This window comes from Cydia strobilella, chromosome Z (assembly GCF_947568885.1).
Source record: "Cydia strobilella chromosome Z, ilCydStro3.1, whole genome shotgun sequence".
NCBI lineage: Eukaryota > Metazoa > Arthropoda > Insecta > Lepidoptera > Tortricidae > Cydia > Cydia strobilella.
The window spans coordinates 59036501-59054246 of NC_086068.1; the positions used below are offsets into that span (position 1 = coordinate 59036501).

General features: G+C 38.2%; 1 protein-coding gene across 1 annotated transcript in view; it reads left to right on the plus strand.

Moving 5' to 3' along the window:
* Window positions 1-10130: 10130 nt before the first annotated feature.
* The window catches only part of LOC134755158 (uncharacterized), a 64375-nt gene continuing 56759 nt past the window's right edge, over window positions 10131-17746 (plus strand). The window contains exon 1 of the mRNA XM_063691659.1: window positions 10131-10809. Within this exon, the coding sequence (XP_063547729.1) occupies window positions 10236-10809 (574 nt within the window). The 5' untranslated portion in view covers window positions 10131-10235. The remainder of the gene's footprint in view (window positions 10810-17746) is intronic.

The following is a 17746-nucleotide window of genomic DNA, read 5'->3' on the forward strand; positions in this document are numbered from 1 at the left end:
CCCCACTGACTATCAGTCCGCCGGACGATATCGGCCTGTCAGTTGTAGGGAACTGTCAAATTTTTATTCTAACTGACAGGCCGATATCGTCCGGCGGACTGATAGTCAGTGGGGCCCTTTATACAGATCTGAGAAAATTCATACTATAGTCACATTATACCAACAAATATTAGTTGATAGGTTCAGCTGCTTCATGTTTAACAATATACCTAGGAATTTCACGATCTGGCGGATATTACTATCAGCCGCCTACACATTTCTATAAGTACGGAAATACAAGTGCACAAAACGTTTAGCAACGAATTCACCCCGATACTGTAATTTATGTAAGAGATTACTCAAGGTGTGTTTACTGAGGTAATAATACAGTATTATGTTTACACGACACGGATACGGGACGATTAGGGCTTGACCCCCCTCCTAAACGTGTGATGTAATTAATGGATGACCCCTAGGCACCCACTGACTATCAGTCCGCCGGACGATATCGGCCTGTCAGTTGTTCGGAGCTGTCAAATTTTTGTTCTAACTGACAGGCCGATATCGTCTGGCGGACTGATAGTCAGTGGGTGCCTAGGGGTCATCCATTAATTACATCACACGTTTAGGAGGGGGGTCAAGAAAATGTGACATGTTGTGACAGGGGGGAGGGGGGAGTCACAAACTTTGTGACGTCACATTAACTTATTTAAATTATTTAATTCGCTGTACAGTTAAATAACAAGTTTTTGGAACGTTAATCGTTTTTAATCGTTTAATTTTCTTTCCTAATCTGTTTTGGGTTATAAAACTACTAATATTTCTTTTGTCAAAAATATTTTGATAAAATATTAATAATACTTATTTAATTAGCTTTGGCGATTTCATTAAAAAAATGTGACGTCACACCAGGGGGGGTGGGTTTTGCCAAATGTGACCAAGTGGGACAAGGAGGGGTCAAAAAACCTCGAAATTCGTGTGACGTAATGAAGGGATGAACCCTTAAGACAAATGGGGTTATTCTTATTTATTTATGAACCAACTTACATTGACAGTTTAACCAAACATGCAAGTTATGGCTTACAAAGATATGTGGTACTTAAAACTATTTATAATAAGCTTACTCGTAACACTAAAATGAATTAAGTTGAATAGTTGTGGGTGTAGATATTGACTCTAGGTAGCGGGCTGCTGCGGCTAGAAATATCGCTTCTGTTTGTGAGAATATGTCAAAAGTGGGATTATGTAAAATAATGTTATTAATATGGTTAAGTCATAAAACGTCACTTATTCTCTTTGCTATATTCCTAGAGCTTCGTGCCAGGGGCGTAGCTAGAGGAAATGGCGCCCGGGGCAGGCACCAAATTTGCGCCCCCCCAAACGTAGCCTGTAGACCCCTGTTCGACGCGGCGGGAACAATCAATGTTTTTGAAAATAATTTTATATTTTTCGCCCGTTTTGGCGCCCCGCCTTGGACGGCGCCCGGGGCACGTGCCCACCCCAGCCCCCTCCTAGTTACGCCACTGCTTCGTGCGAAATGTAGTCGTGTCGTATCGTGTAAAGGAGCCCCAATAAGAGTGAGGCGGCGGTGACGCGAGACTTGTAATTCTACTGTTACCATTGTTTGTGCGGCCCCTACCACGGTATCTGATTCATTAGCATAGAAAAATATAAGATAAATTAAATTTATTTCATTGAAAAATATATTAAGTAAATAGCTTTTGCCTTCAACTACGTGGAATTAGTGTCATCAGCTAAAGTAAGTGTAGCGCCTGGATAGTCTCATTCAATTTGAGCATATGCTTAATTCAATTAACAGGCATTTCATTAATTATCTCAATTGTACCCATGATTTCCGAAATAAAAACTATCCTATGTCCTTCCACGGGACTCAAACCATCTCTATGCCAAATTTCAACTAAATCTGTTCAGCGGTTTAGGCATGACGAAATGACACACAGACTGACGATGGCTACACTTTTTTCAGATTTGGGATTTTTATGCTATTTCTACTCAGAATATCTACACTAGTGTCTCCCGAGCGTCGCCATCTATTAGTCAACTGTACCTATAGGCCCGAATATGTGCGCTAATCGCGGCGCGACTTCGCGGAGAGAACATGTCGCGACGTTGACGTATATGACTCCACACTCGCACAACTTCACGACGATTTCGCAGTTTGGTTCGCGCCAAGATGGCGGAAAAGCATCAGCTGATCGAGTTTAACTGCTAATTATCTATGGCATCATAGCTGTTTTTCCACTTTGTTTTGTTGTAAAACCGTAAAATATAGCCGCTTTATATAATATAATTGATATGTTCGGTTACTATTTATAAACCCTTAATAGTTAGTAGCGGGGTATTCTGTCACAAGTATTTACAATACTTACAAGGAGATTCTAAGCATAACTAAATTGTAAATTGTGAAATGTTGTAACCAAAAATTTTTTTTTTTTTTTTTCATTTTTTCATTTTCACATATGAGTCAAAATAATGTGTAATGTGGAGTCTTGCCAGTTCGCGCTTCGCGCCTCCTTTGACGCGGTCTAATGAACCGACAAAAAACGGGGAACTAGGCGCGAAGGCGTGAACAATCTGCGAAATCGACGCCACACTTACGTTCGCGGCTTCACGCCGTGATTCGCGCATGAGTGTGGACAGAATAAATAATAGTACTATTAGATACAGAAGATTCACTCTCTAACAAAACGCATCTATTACGACAGATATGACCGCTAGGTGGCGCAAGCGCGAGCAGGCGTCCGTTCCGTAGCGGTGCGCGGCAACTACTATGATTAGAAACCAAAATTGGTGTCGGCTGCATGTACTTGTAGCGACGCGACGAAATTGCGAAGTGAGCTACGCCTGGCGCAACTGCGCAGTGACGCCACTTTCCATAGCGCTGACTAGACGCCGCGCTCAAAAGACGCTAGTGTCGTGGCCCCAACGGCCCGGCCACGACATCGGCGAGCGGCGGCCATAAGTTGGAGCGAGACACATCGGACCTTTGGTCCCCACCTCCCACCTATGGCCGCCGCGCGATTTCGTGGCCGGGCCGTAAAGGTTCATGGCATTCAAAGGGTTACATGAACTCGTCAAAATCTCACTTTCGATCACGCGAGTTTAAATGGTAGGTACCATTGATAGGGAAATGATATAGGAAACTGTCCCGGCCGAACTCCTACAAACTATGGCATTAACAACACTTAGAGCCACAAGGTCCTAACACTCTACTAGCTATTTACTGTTTGGGACTTTTCCATATTATGTAGTGTGTCGTGGTGTTTAGTAAACATACATGCTAATATTAGGTTGCTTAATCATGATGACGATGTTGTTATAGTTACGCATCCTTTGCGTAAGTGATTCTGGTTAAGTTTTTTAAAAGACACGAAAATTTCAATGGTGAAGGATCTACAAAGAATGGAGAAGTACTTGGTTAAGTTGGTTTTTACGAGTAATAAATAATGTAATGATCCCTATGACAGTTAATTTTTTAGGGTTCCGTACCTCAGAAGGAAAAAACGGAACCCTTTTAGGATTACTCGTGCGTCTGTCTGTCTGTCTGGTCACAGCCTATTTTCTCCGAAAGTACTGGACCAATTAAGTTGAAATTTGGTACACATATGTAAGTTTGAGACCCATTGAGACATGTAACGTAAACAAATGGATTTTAAACATGGGGTCCACTTTTGGGGGGTGATTGAGAAAATTAAAGTTTTTAAAACAATATCGTTTTACATATCAAATGAAAGAGCTTTTTATGAGAACCTCAAATATATATATTTTTTTATAATTTTAAAATAAATAGTTTATAAGTTATTTAAGAAAATAGCCATGCGTCATAGCATAGAGTAACTTATACTAGAGCGGTACTGTCATAGTAAAATTTGTAACCCCAGTAAATTCACTGCCATCTGTCGACACACTTTAAAACTAAAAATATATATTTTTAAAAATACGATAAAATGTTTTTTTTATTTGCATTAATTATTTTTATGATTTTGACCCATGTTCTTTCACTGATATGCGTTAAAATTGTTAAATAACAAACGAAACCGTCAAGGCCATCTATTCGACAGTTGGCCAAAGCTAGTAGCGCCCTCTGAACGAGAATCAAATTTTCTTGATTTTCGAGGCACGTTTTTTCCTTAGACTGTATCCATCTATTACGGAGTTATATCTATCTTTGGTCATAGCTTAAATAAAACAGTACTGAGCGGTCGGCAAACGGCCGTCAATCTGCTGTCGCGGGGCGAGGTAATAAGTAATAGTATGATAATACTATTACATATTCTGTGCCCACGGGCTATAAAGCAGATTGGTTGACCTTGTGACTTTGTCAAAAGGTTTCATAACTTTCCCACATAAGCTATTACACCGAAAACGAGCTAAAATGAACTCTGTTGGCTACTTTTTATAGTTAGTCTACGTGTATTATTATGGTTGATTTCTGAACTTGTTTTGGCCAAAAAGAAAAAAAAATCACTGACTTATTCTTAAGGAGTTAAAGTTGAATTTTCAATGGATTGTATGTTGGCCAGCGGCCCATTTCTCGAATGATATTAGACTAATGTTATTAGTCCACGAACTGTCAAATCGTATGGGTTTTGCCATGACATCACACTAGTAACATTAGCCTAATACCGGTCGAGAAATGGGCCCCTGGAGGTAATGAAAATAATATGTTTACTAAATTTATTGGTGCGAGAATTAATAAACGTTCTCCATACAAACGTAGTTCCGCTCTCATGTTAAAACTACTATCTAAATTGCTCTAAAACGTTGTACTTACAATAGGATAAGGTATATCTATGTCTGTAATTAGGTTTTTAGGTGGCGTAGCTAAGGGGGGGGGGGGGGGCTGGGGGGGGGCAAGTGCCCCGGGCGGCCCGGGCGCCATCCAAGAGGGGGCGCTAAAATGGGCAAAAGGCAGCAGCAGGAAAACTTTTGTCAGTCTTCAGGGGGCGCAAATTTGGTGACTGCCCTGGGCGCCATATCCTCTAGCTACGCCCCTGAATTTAAGTTTTTCATACAAACCTTTTTATTTGCTCTTGTTCGTTTGTTTTATAAAATGGAGCTATATAAACTACGAGTAATTACAGGAAATTTCATTACAATCCAACACGTAGTTTTACAATGAGAACGAAACTCCGATTGTATGGGAAGGTGAAATTCGGCCGAGCCTGCTGCGGACTCTTAAGATAAAAGTAAAAAACCCGCTCAACGGCCATATCATTCGTTGCAAGCTTCGTGCGGCGCGCCATATCTTTTGTTTTCTTCTAATTTTCTGACATTACGCCCTTTTAAGTTTAAATTGGCGTTTGATAACTTTACTCGTAGGGAATATTACGCGAAACTCTGCGTAGCCACCACAATCGTGAAACAAGAATATTTCTTTATCTAACATCTCTGTCACTTCATCTTTGAGCGATAAAGAGGCAGATACCGAATTTTCGGATTCGCGTTTCCCGTTTCCTCTGTAAGCAAACCGCCTTGATGCATCAATGTCATATTTTATTATCTCTGAAAACTTGTCAAAGACCTGTTAAAGGTACAGTATGTATAAGTTACTGTATGGTTTACTAACAAGGCTAGTCCTGCACTCTGGTGGCAGAACATTGCAGTAATATCGCCTATTGTCGCTTGACTAGACCCCCAGGAACCGGATAAGAATTACACTAGTTAACAGCCTACTATTAAAGGTTTACTTGTCATTATGTCTGTTCGGCCGTAGAGCCTAAACGTAGAGCTTTCGCCGTGACCACGGTTCCGTGCACTTCTTTCCGTATCATAGACTAAAACAGCTCGACCACATGAAGAAAAAAACCGGCCAAGTGCGAGTCGAACTCGCGCACGAAGGGTTCCGTACCGTTAAGCAAAAAACGGCAAAAAAATCACGTTCGTTGTACGGGAGCCCTCTTAAATATTTTACAATAAATATTTAATTGGGATAAGACAGTTGAAATTTTCACAGATGATGAATATCTGTTGCCGCTATAACAACAAATACTAAAAACAGAATAAAATAAATATTGAGGTGGTCCCGTACAAGAAACGTGATTTTTTTGCTGTTTTTTTCGTAATGGTACGGAACCCTTCGTGCGCGAGTCCGACTCGCATTTGGCCGGTTTTTAGGGTTCCGTACCTCAAAAGGAAAAAACGGAACCCTTATAGGATCACTCGTGCGTCTGTCTGTCTGTCTGTTCGTCTGTCACAGCCTATTTTCTCCGAAACTACTGGACCAATTTAGTTGAAATTTGGTACACATATGTAAGTTTGTGACCCAAAGATGGACATGTAACGTAAACATATTAATTATAAACAAGGGGGCCACTTTTGGGGGTAAATGAGAAAATTAAAAAATTAAGTTTGACAAACTATATCGTGTTACATATCAAATGAAAGAGCTCATTGTGAGAATCAATCTCAAATATATTTTTTTTATAATTTTAAGATAAATAGTTTAGAAGTTATTCAAGAAAATAGGCAAAAAATTACCATTTCCTGACCATACACATATTAAAAACCTAAATGCCTCCTCCGAGTCCTCCGGTTCGTAAACAAAACAAAACCCGTAAATTATTTGAATTTGAAACGGAAATCGCTGAGTCTACCCAAAGTCAAAATACTTCCACATCCGCTCAAATAATAACAATATTTCATTCTGCCATTCATTCAAATGACCACTAACTTCCTTGAATACAAAAAACAATTGAAACACGATGCACAAAATTGCAGAGTCCGCCATATTGTTTTGAAAACTGCTATTCGGGTGTATGTTACGGCAAAATATTTGGACGTGGAATGAGCAAACTTTCCCACAACGCATACGACATACTCGTATTATGTATTTAATTTATTTAAAGTTTGATTTGATTAAGGTTTGATTTGATTAAAAAGATCCATATTACAAATAGGGTGACTGCTATAGTTACGGCCATATTAGTAATTGGTCACTCGGCAGAAAGAAACAATAAGGTAAATACATATAAACTCGAATTAATAAGATCAAAAGCGCCACTTGGCCCATTCCATTAACCCGGGGTTAACCGGTTAAACCGTTAACCCAGTGTCAAATTGTACTGGTAACCATGGTAACTCCAGGTTTAACCGGTTAACCCCGGATTAGTAGGATGGTGCAAGTGGCGCTTAGACTGACTTTTGTCAGGCTTTAAAATGGGCACTCTTTGTACAATGTACTTTACAACACACCTGCTCAAAACGACGTTTTTATTCCACCGATTTTTGGCTCATAATCCTAGATATTAAACACGCGTATTATTCCACTCGTGCTTTTTCATTATATTATCCGACTGAGTTAAGAAGCTAACTGATTGCTAATAATATGCATGGAAAGGGAGCCTTCTTTAATTGGTCGGACTGGCGGGCACCGGCGCGGCGCGCGGCCCGGCCGGCAGTACGAGTATGACGGATGCAACACACAATACTAACTGTTTTAACTATTAATATTTAATTAATATGAACGTCGTATGAAACGCGTGTGCATTGGTCATTACACACATCGGCTTTCTTATTGCGCGCGTACAATATCGCCTCGTGTGTAATGACTGTAATGACCAACTTAGCACACTTGTATCATAATGTACTATTATGTGACTCCGCTTATACTGACCAACCGCTTACTATGACGTTATTGCTGTGCGAAGTTTGGTGTTCATATAAAATTCTTTGTGACAGTCTGTTAAGATGACTTCGCTTATAGTGCTTACTATGACCTAGAACTTATTTTCATGAAATTATGTCCGGTTATACTGGCACAATGACACATTCGCTGGTTTTCGTGGCCGTCCCCACTCCCTGCGAGGACGTTTGGTGCGTGGGTGGCGTGTAATTCTCAGTGACAAGTTATTAATTGGTGATTACAATGTTAGTAAAACTCATCTCTCACAAAGGATTTTGAGATAGGTAAAAAACCGGCCAAGTGCGAGTCGGACTCGCGTTCCAAGGGTTCCGTTTTTTCCTTTTGAGGTACGGAACCCTAAAAACGGCAAAATAATCACGTTTATTGTATGGGAACCCCACTTAGACAATTATTTTATTCTGTTTTTATTAGTACATGTTTGTTGTTACTTATAGCGGCAACAGAAATACATCATCTGTGAAAATTTCAACTGTCTAGCTATCTCGGTTCGTGAGATACAGCGTGGTGACAGACGGACAGACAGACACACAGACAGACGGACAGTGGAGTCTTAGTAATAGGGTCCCGTTTTTACCCTTTGGGTACAGAACCTTAAAAACGAGGGGCAGTTTCACTATGGTGGATCGGCCAGCCAGCTTACATATAATTATGTCAAGTATATATAAACACTATTAAATTTATTTCACGAAATACAAGACCTTACGTGATACAGAAAAGGCAATATTTGCAAAGGCAAACTCATGCTGCATTCGGCATGCTGAGATGGGGCAATTACGTGACACTTTATTTTCACTGTGTTCTTTTAATGTCTATTGAACTCTATTGTCTGTGTGTTTACGAATAAAAACTATTCTATTCTATTCTATTCTATTCATTTCTATTCTATTATATTCTATTCTATCCCTTCAAGGTATTTCTTCCAGTTAACCTTGATACATCTGTGACAGTGACGAAACCCGATTAACAAGGGAAGGGACGCACGATTGGAAGTTATGAAAGTTGTTGCATAATATTACGGGTGTTGTATGCAAACATTACTGCGCTAATTACTGCGTAAGCGAGCCAACTAGGATGTCTGTAGTGATGGGACCTTTAGGCCTCGGCATTGTGCCAACTTTTAGGCCTCGGCCACCTACCTGAGCTTTCAGCTTTCGGCCTAGAACTGTGACGTGTCTTGTTGCCAGCATTAGAGATCTTTAGTTGCATAAAGGTTACTTAGGATGAGCATAGTGTTGGGATATGAGGCTTTTGGCTTCGCCCTTTTGATCAACTTCGGTTTAGACTTTCTGCTTGTGCAGAATACAATACCTTGATGTCACCTTTTGTCAGCATTTAAATAGGTAGGTAGAGATGTCTATTTCAATGTTATATTTATTTAGATGTTTATTTTGTCCATCAAATTGACATTGGGGACCTTTTACATGTCCGAATTTAATATAATATGTACTCGTATTAACCAGAGAGATTATACATTATTTTAACCTCTAGCCGCCCAGAGACCTATAAAAAGGTCTTCTGTTCCGTTATAATTTGAATGTTTGTTTTGACAAATCAAAATTACATTTGTCTTAGCAAGTTTTGACGTCTGGGCGGCTAGAGGATATTGTAATGTTTACCCAGGTATTGGCTGTTGTATTTATAAATGTTTCTATGTATTATTCATGCCACTGTAAATGTTGTATTGACTTAAGACTCCTAGAGGCCTACTTACAGAATAAGTTTTTTAATTTTATATTTTGAAATCATCGCTGATTTGATGGGAAATGAGGCTTCGGCCATAAGCACCGCGGGTTATATTAGGTTTTCGGCCTAACATTCAATAACCCATTGATAGGGATAGAGATATTTTTATTTGCAATCAAGTACATTGCATAAAGTAAGGCACCTTGGTGAGGTGTAAGATTACGTATCAACTAGGTAGTGTTGGGACACAAGGCCCTCGGCCTAGGGACAAATTATCGGCCTTCAGCCTTCGGTTGAAAGCAAAGAGAGACTAACTCAGAGCTGTGAAGATGTAGATATAATTATGTTGGTTAAAAAGCGCTTTAGTATAGAGAGAATAAGAATTTGTCGTTTAATAACACGATCAAGTATAATCGCAAAAAGGTCGGAACAGATCAAATACTATTATAAAACTTTTGTCATAGAAGTTTTTGGGAAAGGTTTAGGAAATTGTTTTTAATGTTATAAACATTTAACAAAATTTTTACGCTTACTAAAACATAATGTTAAAAACTCTCAACTGTATCTATTTCGCTAAAATTTAACATCTTACGTAAGATTATTTCATAAAAGTAAAAAATATAAACAAAGGACATTCATTGGTGTTGCTGTTGATGAAAATTTATTTAATTATTTTACTTTTAGACCGTATACATGTTAAGTATTATATTTATACAAGTTTTTACGCAAAGTTTGTTTCCTAATATTAATTTATTTCGTTCTCAAGTAGACATATGTATATCATCACATCACATATACCTCAAAAGCCTCCGAAACTCCCATCACTACACAGTGAAAGTGTTTGTTATGTCACCAGCGGCCCTGCGCAGCAGTCGCGCGCAGACTGCCATGCCGCGCGCACGCTGACATGTCACGAAACATGCCGAATATGATCGCGATCTTAGTGCTTCTGTGTAGTGCCTTTGCGGCGGAGCTGAAAGAAAACCCTAGGGAAGAAAGACTAAGAAGCGCTTTAATAGACGCTTTCCAGAATATAAAAGACGCTAAACTACCTGAGGGTAACTCAGATCTAATCGGATCAGTGCTAACGAAATCTTCAACTACTGAAGATTCTTTCGATTTATTCGCTGACGATGACGGCTTGACTTTCGCAGAAGCTTTCGAGCAACCTAAAACGTCCAGCACCGAAAAATCTCACTACGTCCAGCATATAATAAAGAGCGCAAGAGAGAAAACTACTTCGAAACCGAAGGACGTTTTAACGAAATTAAGCGATTCCATAAGAAATACGGTGAACGAAAGCAGGGCTTTAAGGAGTAACTCCTCCATTGTTGGTATTGAAGAGATGCTGAGAGTTTTCGATGCCGATATTTTAGTGAGTCAGTGGGATGAGCTGCAGAAAACGGTGAATGGTAGCTGCCTTGAGGACATGCAGGAATACATCGAGGGACTAAGGGAGAAGAGCCTTTGGGCCCTGAAAAGTAAGTGATAGTTATAGCTGAGCGAATTTTACAACCCTATATAATTATGCAATGTCTTAATTGTTTCACTAGCAATAAGTTCCAAGTTGCAAAAATTTTCTAAAAATTTGGGAAAGATCTTTAAAACTTTAAATAGTTTTAATAGTTTTGTTGTTAGGTAACTTCGTTTATTTTATCTTATACCTGTAAACGAGCAATCTTATATTTATTTATTTTGGGGATCTCGGAAACTCGATCGCAAAATCGATCTAGCTAGGTTTTATCACTGGGAAAACGCGCATTTTTGAGTTTTTATATGTTTTCCGAGCAAAGCTCGGTCTCCCAGATATTGACAGTTGTTGAAGTATGATTTAAATTTTAGGTTACCATTATTTTTAAGTTTTTAGTATGTAAGTTGCTATAGCGAATTTTTATTTACAATTAAGTTTTTATTTTTGGTAAATTTATAAGACTTGGCAGTGTTTTTAGTTATTTAAGTAAAAGATATATGAAAAATCATACTAACATTAGAAATTTACACTATTCGTAATACTTAATATACTTATAATAAAGATTTGAAATATATAATAATTGCAAATTCCAAAAAACTTTTTTAACTAAAATCTGCGCAACATCTGCGCAATTTTAACTAAAACAACGAAAAGTGTTTGTGATTGTAAATTTGAAAATGTGACGTGTAAAATTATTATTTTGTTTTTTTTATTTTTTATTAGCCTATTTTGGTGCACTGCTGGGTATAGGATTCCCCTCGTTTTTTCTACTCGACCCTGACATCGGCATTTTCCCAAATAAATAAATTGAAATTGAGTGTATTAATTTACGATCAGAATAATTATACAGGACCACATCGATTATATCTAATTATGCATTAAATTATATGTTTTTTAGGCTGCATCCATCACTATGCATTTCAGGGTTTAAGGAACAGAATATTAATTACTCGTAGCAATGTGCCAAAGAAAATTGCAGCTCCCATGAAATGTTCTCGGATTTTTATTCTGTACCTTTATTGCCAAACCTTCTTACAATTAGTTTCGATTTCTATGACATTTGATAAGTATAGACACAGAATAAATAAGTAATAGTAATAGTAGTACAGAAAGTACACTTCCTACAAACCCGATTTAAGAACTATAGTTTGTCAAGGGACTGTCTCATTTCAAACATAGACAGAGTGAATCATACTATCTTTGTCTCACACTAGTTCTAGCACCCAAAAGAAAAGGATGAGTATAGTTTTCTTTGTTCCTATTTACTGACAAGATTTGCTTGACCAACTATATTATATAATCTGTGCTCGATGTTTGACAGCGACTCAGGGTCGAAGCATGCTGTCCCCTTTCTAATGTATGGCACTATCCCTTTCGGTTATTTAGGGTTGTCAAAATTCCAGTCATTATCTGTGGTCGTGCACGCAAAGGGACTACAAGTTGTGCCAACACTAATAATTGCTCGGAGCAATGCTGAGCCTAACGGAGCCGAGTTTGACCGAAAAGAAGAGTGTCCCCCCCACTGTTATGAGTGACATAGAAGTCAAATGAAATAGCCGTCAAAAGTTAAAACCTAGGAGGATATAACCAAACGGAGTAGCCATTAACAGGCATTCCCCTCTGTCGAAAATATATGTCGGCCAATGGTCAAACACATTGTATGGACTGACGTTTATCTGACATGGCTATTTTGACGTTACGTATACATTTGACTTGTAGACTTTTTTGTACAGCAAATTACCATTGAGAAATAATACTTAATAGTACCTTTCTAAGTGGAAACTTTTATGAGAATTTTCTCATGAAAGTGTTCAGATATTCACGGAAATTTTACAATACAATACAAATTATTTATTGTTTGAATGTGAGTGGTTATAAATGGTGGTAGGGTTATAGTATTTGGTTACATCACAATCAGCCAGAATTTGGCGTACAATACTCTTGACTCTCAATGTGCATGTCATTAAAACCTATAAAATTAAAATTAAAGTATAAAAATGTCAGACTAAAAAATAAGTATTAATAATAATAATAATAGAGAATAATAATAACAGGTCAATGTCATGCATACAGAAAAGTGGCAACACAAGATTTTCATAACAATTATATATATGTCAAGCCAATACAGCACCTAAAAAGTAATAATAATAATTAAATATTATAACAATTATTAGGCGTTGGTGGATACAAAGTGTTCATTAACCGAGTAGAACATTTTTTTGTAAACGCCACTTAAATAATTTGGTTTTAAAACCTTGACAATCCAAGGATTTTAAGATAAATTTTAGGTCTGTGATTTTAAGTCATTTGACAAATGGTTGAAGATTTTGACAGACTTGAAAAGAATAGTATTTTCAAAATGAGCAGAGTTATGACATGGTTAACTGATAAGTCCATGGAATTTAGAAGTTGACCTAGGGTTAGATTTCATCCGGTGGGGTCGCGGGATGGGTACGTAAGCGTTCCCGTAACCCCACCAATAGGGCGGCGAGGCGGCATATGGGGGTTTTTTTAGTGGGTACACCGTGCTCATTAGCCTAGACGGGAGTCCCACATAACTCGGGACACCCCCCACACCCGGGTGGTATGCGGTGTACTCCTAACAAAAAAAAAGGTTAGATTTCATTCGTAAATGTACAATGTGGGTAACGGAAGGACTTTTAATTTTTCGAACAACGGTCTACATGAATCCATCGTTTTGGCGCCACAGAATAAGAAATCTAAATTTAAATCTATGTTAAAAATACACTACCTCAATATTTTGTAGTAATTGCACTACTATAAAATTAAGTACTTACATATGTAACTAGAGACTGATGACCCCACAGTCAAACTCTTTATTGAGTTTTGCGGGGCTATGATTATTGTATGAATACTCTGTATTTTATTAAATTAAAAAAAAACGCATTTCTTTTGTAATAGGAACGATTGCTGGGCAAATGTGTAAGAATTTGTAAGACGTAAATACATACGAGTAGGTATGTATCCCTAAACAAACGTACGATTGTATAACAAGTTGCTAATAGGTATAATAAGTTGTCAAATCGTGTAAACTATAAATATACATCATTCGCGGCCATAAGCCTCAATTTCTGTCCATATGTAGTAGTACCCTATGTTACATAATTAGACACTTAACCTATAGGTATAGACAGAGACTTGACTGACAGACTGACCAACGTAAATCCCTCTTTATCGCTCGAATATGCAAGAGTGACAGAGATAACGAAATTTCCATTTTCTTAATAACAAAACTTCCGTGAGACATAGACATATTAAATATATTAATAACGGGACATATTAAATATATTATTTCCATTTTCTTGTTTCGCGATAGACACTCAGATTGTGGTAGTGGCGCCACCTACGCAGAGTTTCGCGTAATATTCCCTATTGGGGTAACAGGGGCCTTAATTGTTATCCGAAACAGCAGCAAAGATAGATAACTCCGTAATAGATGGATACAGTCTAAAGGGGCCCACTGACTATCAGTCCGCCGGACGATATCGGCCTGCCTGTTGTTCGGAACTGTCAAATTTTTGTTATAACTGACAGGCCTATATCGTCCGGCGGACTGATAGTCAGTGGGCCCCTTAAGGCGAAACGTGCCTCGAAAATCAAGAAAATTTGATTCTCGATCAGATGTCGCCACTACCTTTGGCCTACTTTCGAGTAGATGGCGTTGACAGTTTCGTTTGTTATTTAACAATTAATATAGATATCCTCTTTGGTAGCAGTCACATAAACTACTATTAGTGTTGTTAACTAATTTCTTAATATCTATTTATAACATTATTGCAAACTAGATTTCAGATTTTAGCAACGATTAGTAATGTAACCCAAATATCAATCATAAATATTCATGAATGTTATGTTATGAGCGAATTCAGGTTTACATAATACCTAGCTATGCAATTTAAGTAGGCATAACATTTGCTAGGTGATGTTAGTTCTTTGGTTAGACCAAGGTCGTGACACTCTTTGATAGAGAAAGATAGTCTTATTGCGATTCCTATAAGAGGAAAGAGAAAATAGTGCCATGCTTTGTCCTTATCACCGACCGGGTGGCATCATTGGTAGGAGACGATGGGAAATACCAAAATTTATAAGAGTGATAGAGAAAAAAATCCTATGCTGCCCAAATTGTATATGAATATTCTTTCTCTTACCCCCGGTCGCTCGGTGGCGCGTCTATAACTACTTGTATATACTATGTCTATGGGCACCTATGGGTTAGACAGTGCCGATTCCATTAAATGTCTACATGAAAATTCGATTTAATTAAACTAAGTATGTACTTTAAACTTGGTCCTTTTGTCATGCGATCAAGTCGATCAGTGTGACGAGCGTTCGCATTTGCGTTATGTCTATTTATGTATGGGATTTTGAACAGCGCGCCAAGCGGGACGTTTTGGAAACTCAAAATCCAAACAACACTTAACGCAAATAAGTCACGTCGTGCTATCGAATTAAATATACACTAGAGGTAGGTACAGAAATAAAATTGTGGGAGCTCATTCAATATTAGAAGTGTTATAAGCACATTTAAGACCTTACAATATTACCACAGAATAAGTAATAGTACTACCGTACAGAAAAGAAACTTCCTACAAAACCATAGACATAGTATATACAAGTAGTTATAGACGCGCCACCGAGCGACCGGGGGTAAGAGAAAGAATATTCATGTAAAACTTGGGCAGCATAGGATTTTTTTCTCTTTCACTCTTATAAATTTCAGTATTTTGCCATCGCCTACCTATGATGCCACCCGGTCGGTGATAAGGACAAAGCATGGCACTATTTTCTCTTTCCTCTTATAGGAATCGCAATAAGACTATCTTTCTCTATCAAAGAGTGTCAGGCCCTTGTACAAAACCGAAGTTTGACAGCTATTCAGGGACGAATCGTGCTGTCCCTTTCTTATGTATGGTAGTATCCCTTTCGGCTATTTAGGGTTGTCCAAATTCAGGGTATTATCTTATCTGTGGTCGTACATGCAAAGGGACGTCAGGTTGTGCCAACACCAACCCTAATAATTTCTCGGAGCAAAGCTGAGCCGAACGGAGCCGTTAAAGCCCGAACGCTGATATTACCTAGATAATGAGGGCTATCGTTTTTTTGCTCACCAGTTGGCGCCTCTGTTGATGGTGGTCCAAAAGACTAAAGAACAGCTGTCAGTCATTGAAGTGACAAGTGACATTTGACATTTCGAACTTTGCGAAGACCACCATCTACACTAGCGCCCCTAGCGGCGAATTCATACGCGTTAGCCCTCATTAGATATTCTAACTTCATATTTGACATATTGAAGTCAACGGCATAAAAGCAAACTCCCCTTTTTTAGGGTTCCGTACCAAACAGGTACAAAAGGAACCCTTATGGTGCGACTCTGTCCGCCTGTCCGTCTGTCACATTGCTAAATTTTTGTCTGCATATTTATTGTCATATTGCCAACTATTCAGTTTACAGTTAGTTTCGATTTCTATGACACTTCAATTATAACGCCGATGAGTGATGGAAAATACTCAAAAAAACCGGCCAAGCGCGAGTCGGACTCGCGCACCGAGGGATCCGTACTTTTTAGTATTTGTTGTTATAGCGGCAACAGAAATACATCATATGAAAATTTCAACTGTCTAGCTATCACGGTTCATGAGATACAGCCTGGTGACTGACAGACGGACAGACGGACAGCGGAGTCTTAGTAATAGGGTCCCGTTTTTACCCTTTGGGTACGGAACCCTTAAAACAGCTAAAAGCAGTGTGTGACTTTGCCATGGGTTTTGCGTAATTATTACACTTCATGACGAATCTACAGAGAAACCGCACTATTACATAAAACCTTTAAATCGGTACACGGAACTCTTGCGCAGGCTACGCGAAAATGTCGTATACACCCTTTGGATTTAGAAAAGTATCATTGCAATTTCTACTTTGTTACGTAGTCGCTAAAGTGCATTTTTGGATGGATAAGGCTTGCGTTTTAATATCTTTTAGAGTTGGGGATGTTAATGTTGGTTTACCTCACTTTCCTTAAATATGAGCAAAGAGGATATAATAAGATAGATCGGTACTGTCATAGTAAATTTTGTAACCACTCTAAATTCACTGCCATCTATCGGCATACTTTAAAATTAAAAATGAAGATTTATAAAAATACGTTAAAATGTATTTAAATATGGATAAATGATTTTTTTTATTTGCATTTTTAATTTAATATGATTTTGACCCATGTTCTTTCACTGATATGCGTTAAAATTATAAATAACAAACGAAACAGTCAACGCCCTCTATACGAGAGTAGGCCAAAACTAGTAGCGCCATCTGATCGAGAATCAAATTTTCGTGATTTTCGAGGCACGTTTTTTCCTTAGACTGTATCCATCTATTACGGAGTTATATCTATCTTTGATATGAGGTTATATCGTGACATGCGCTTGGGCATTGTGTTAAGAGGAAAGGGGGCGACCGCTTCTTCATACAAACGTAGTCCCCATTTTCCTCTCTGGATATTAAAGTTATAAAATGTTTGTTTAAGTTTTTTTAATTTTTATTTATTAAGTACAGCCACATCGTATGTATTACATATGTTGCATTAAAATTACTTCAAAGTACTTCACCTGATACAGTACGACAATGAGGGCTAACGCGTATGAATTCGCCGCTAGGGGCGCTAGTGTAGATGGTCTTTTCCATAGTTCGAAATGTCACTTGTCACTTCAATGACTGACAGCTGTTCTTTAGTCTTTTGGACCACCATCAACAGAGGCGCCAACTGGTGAGCAAAAAAACGATAGCCCTCATTAAGGAGTACATAGCGTTGACTGAGTATATTTAATAGGACTGGGAACGAGATCTTAAACTATACATAAAAAGAAACATTAAATTTTTAAAACAATTAACTAATATATACATTATTTACAATTTTACGGCAATCCTTAAAC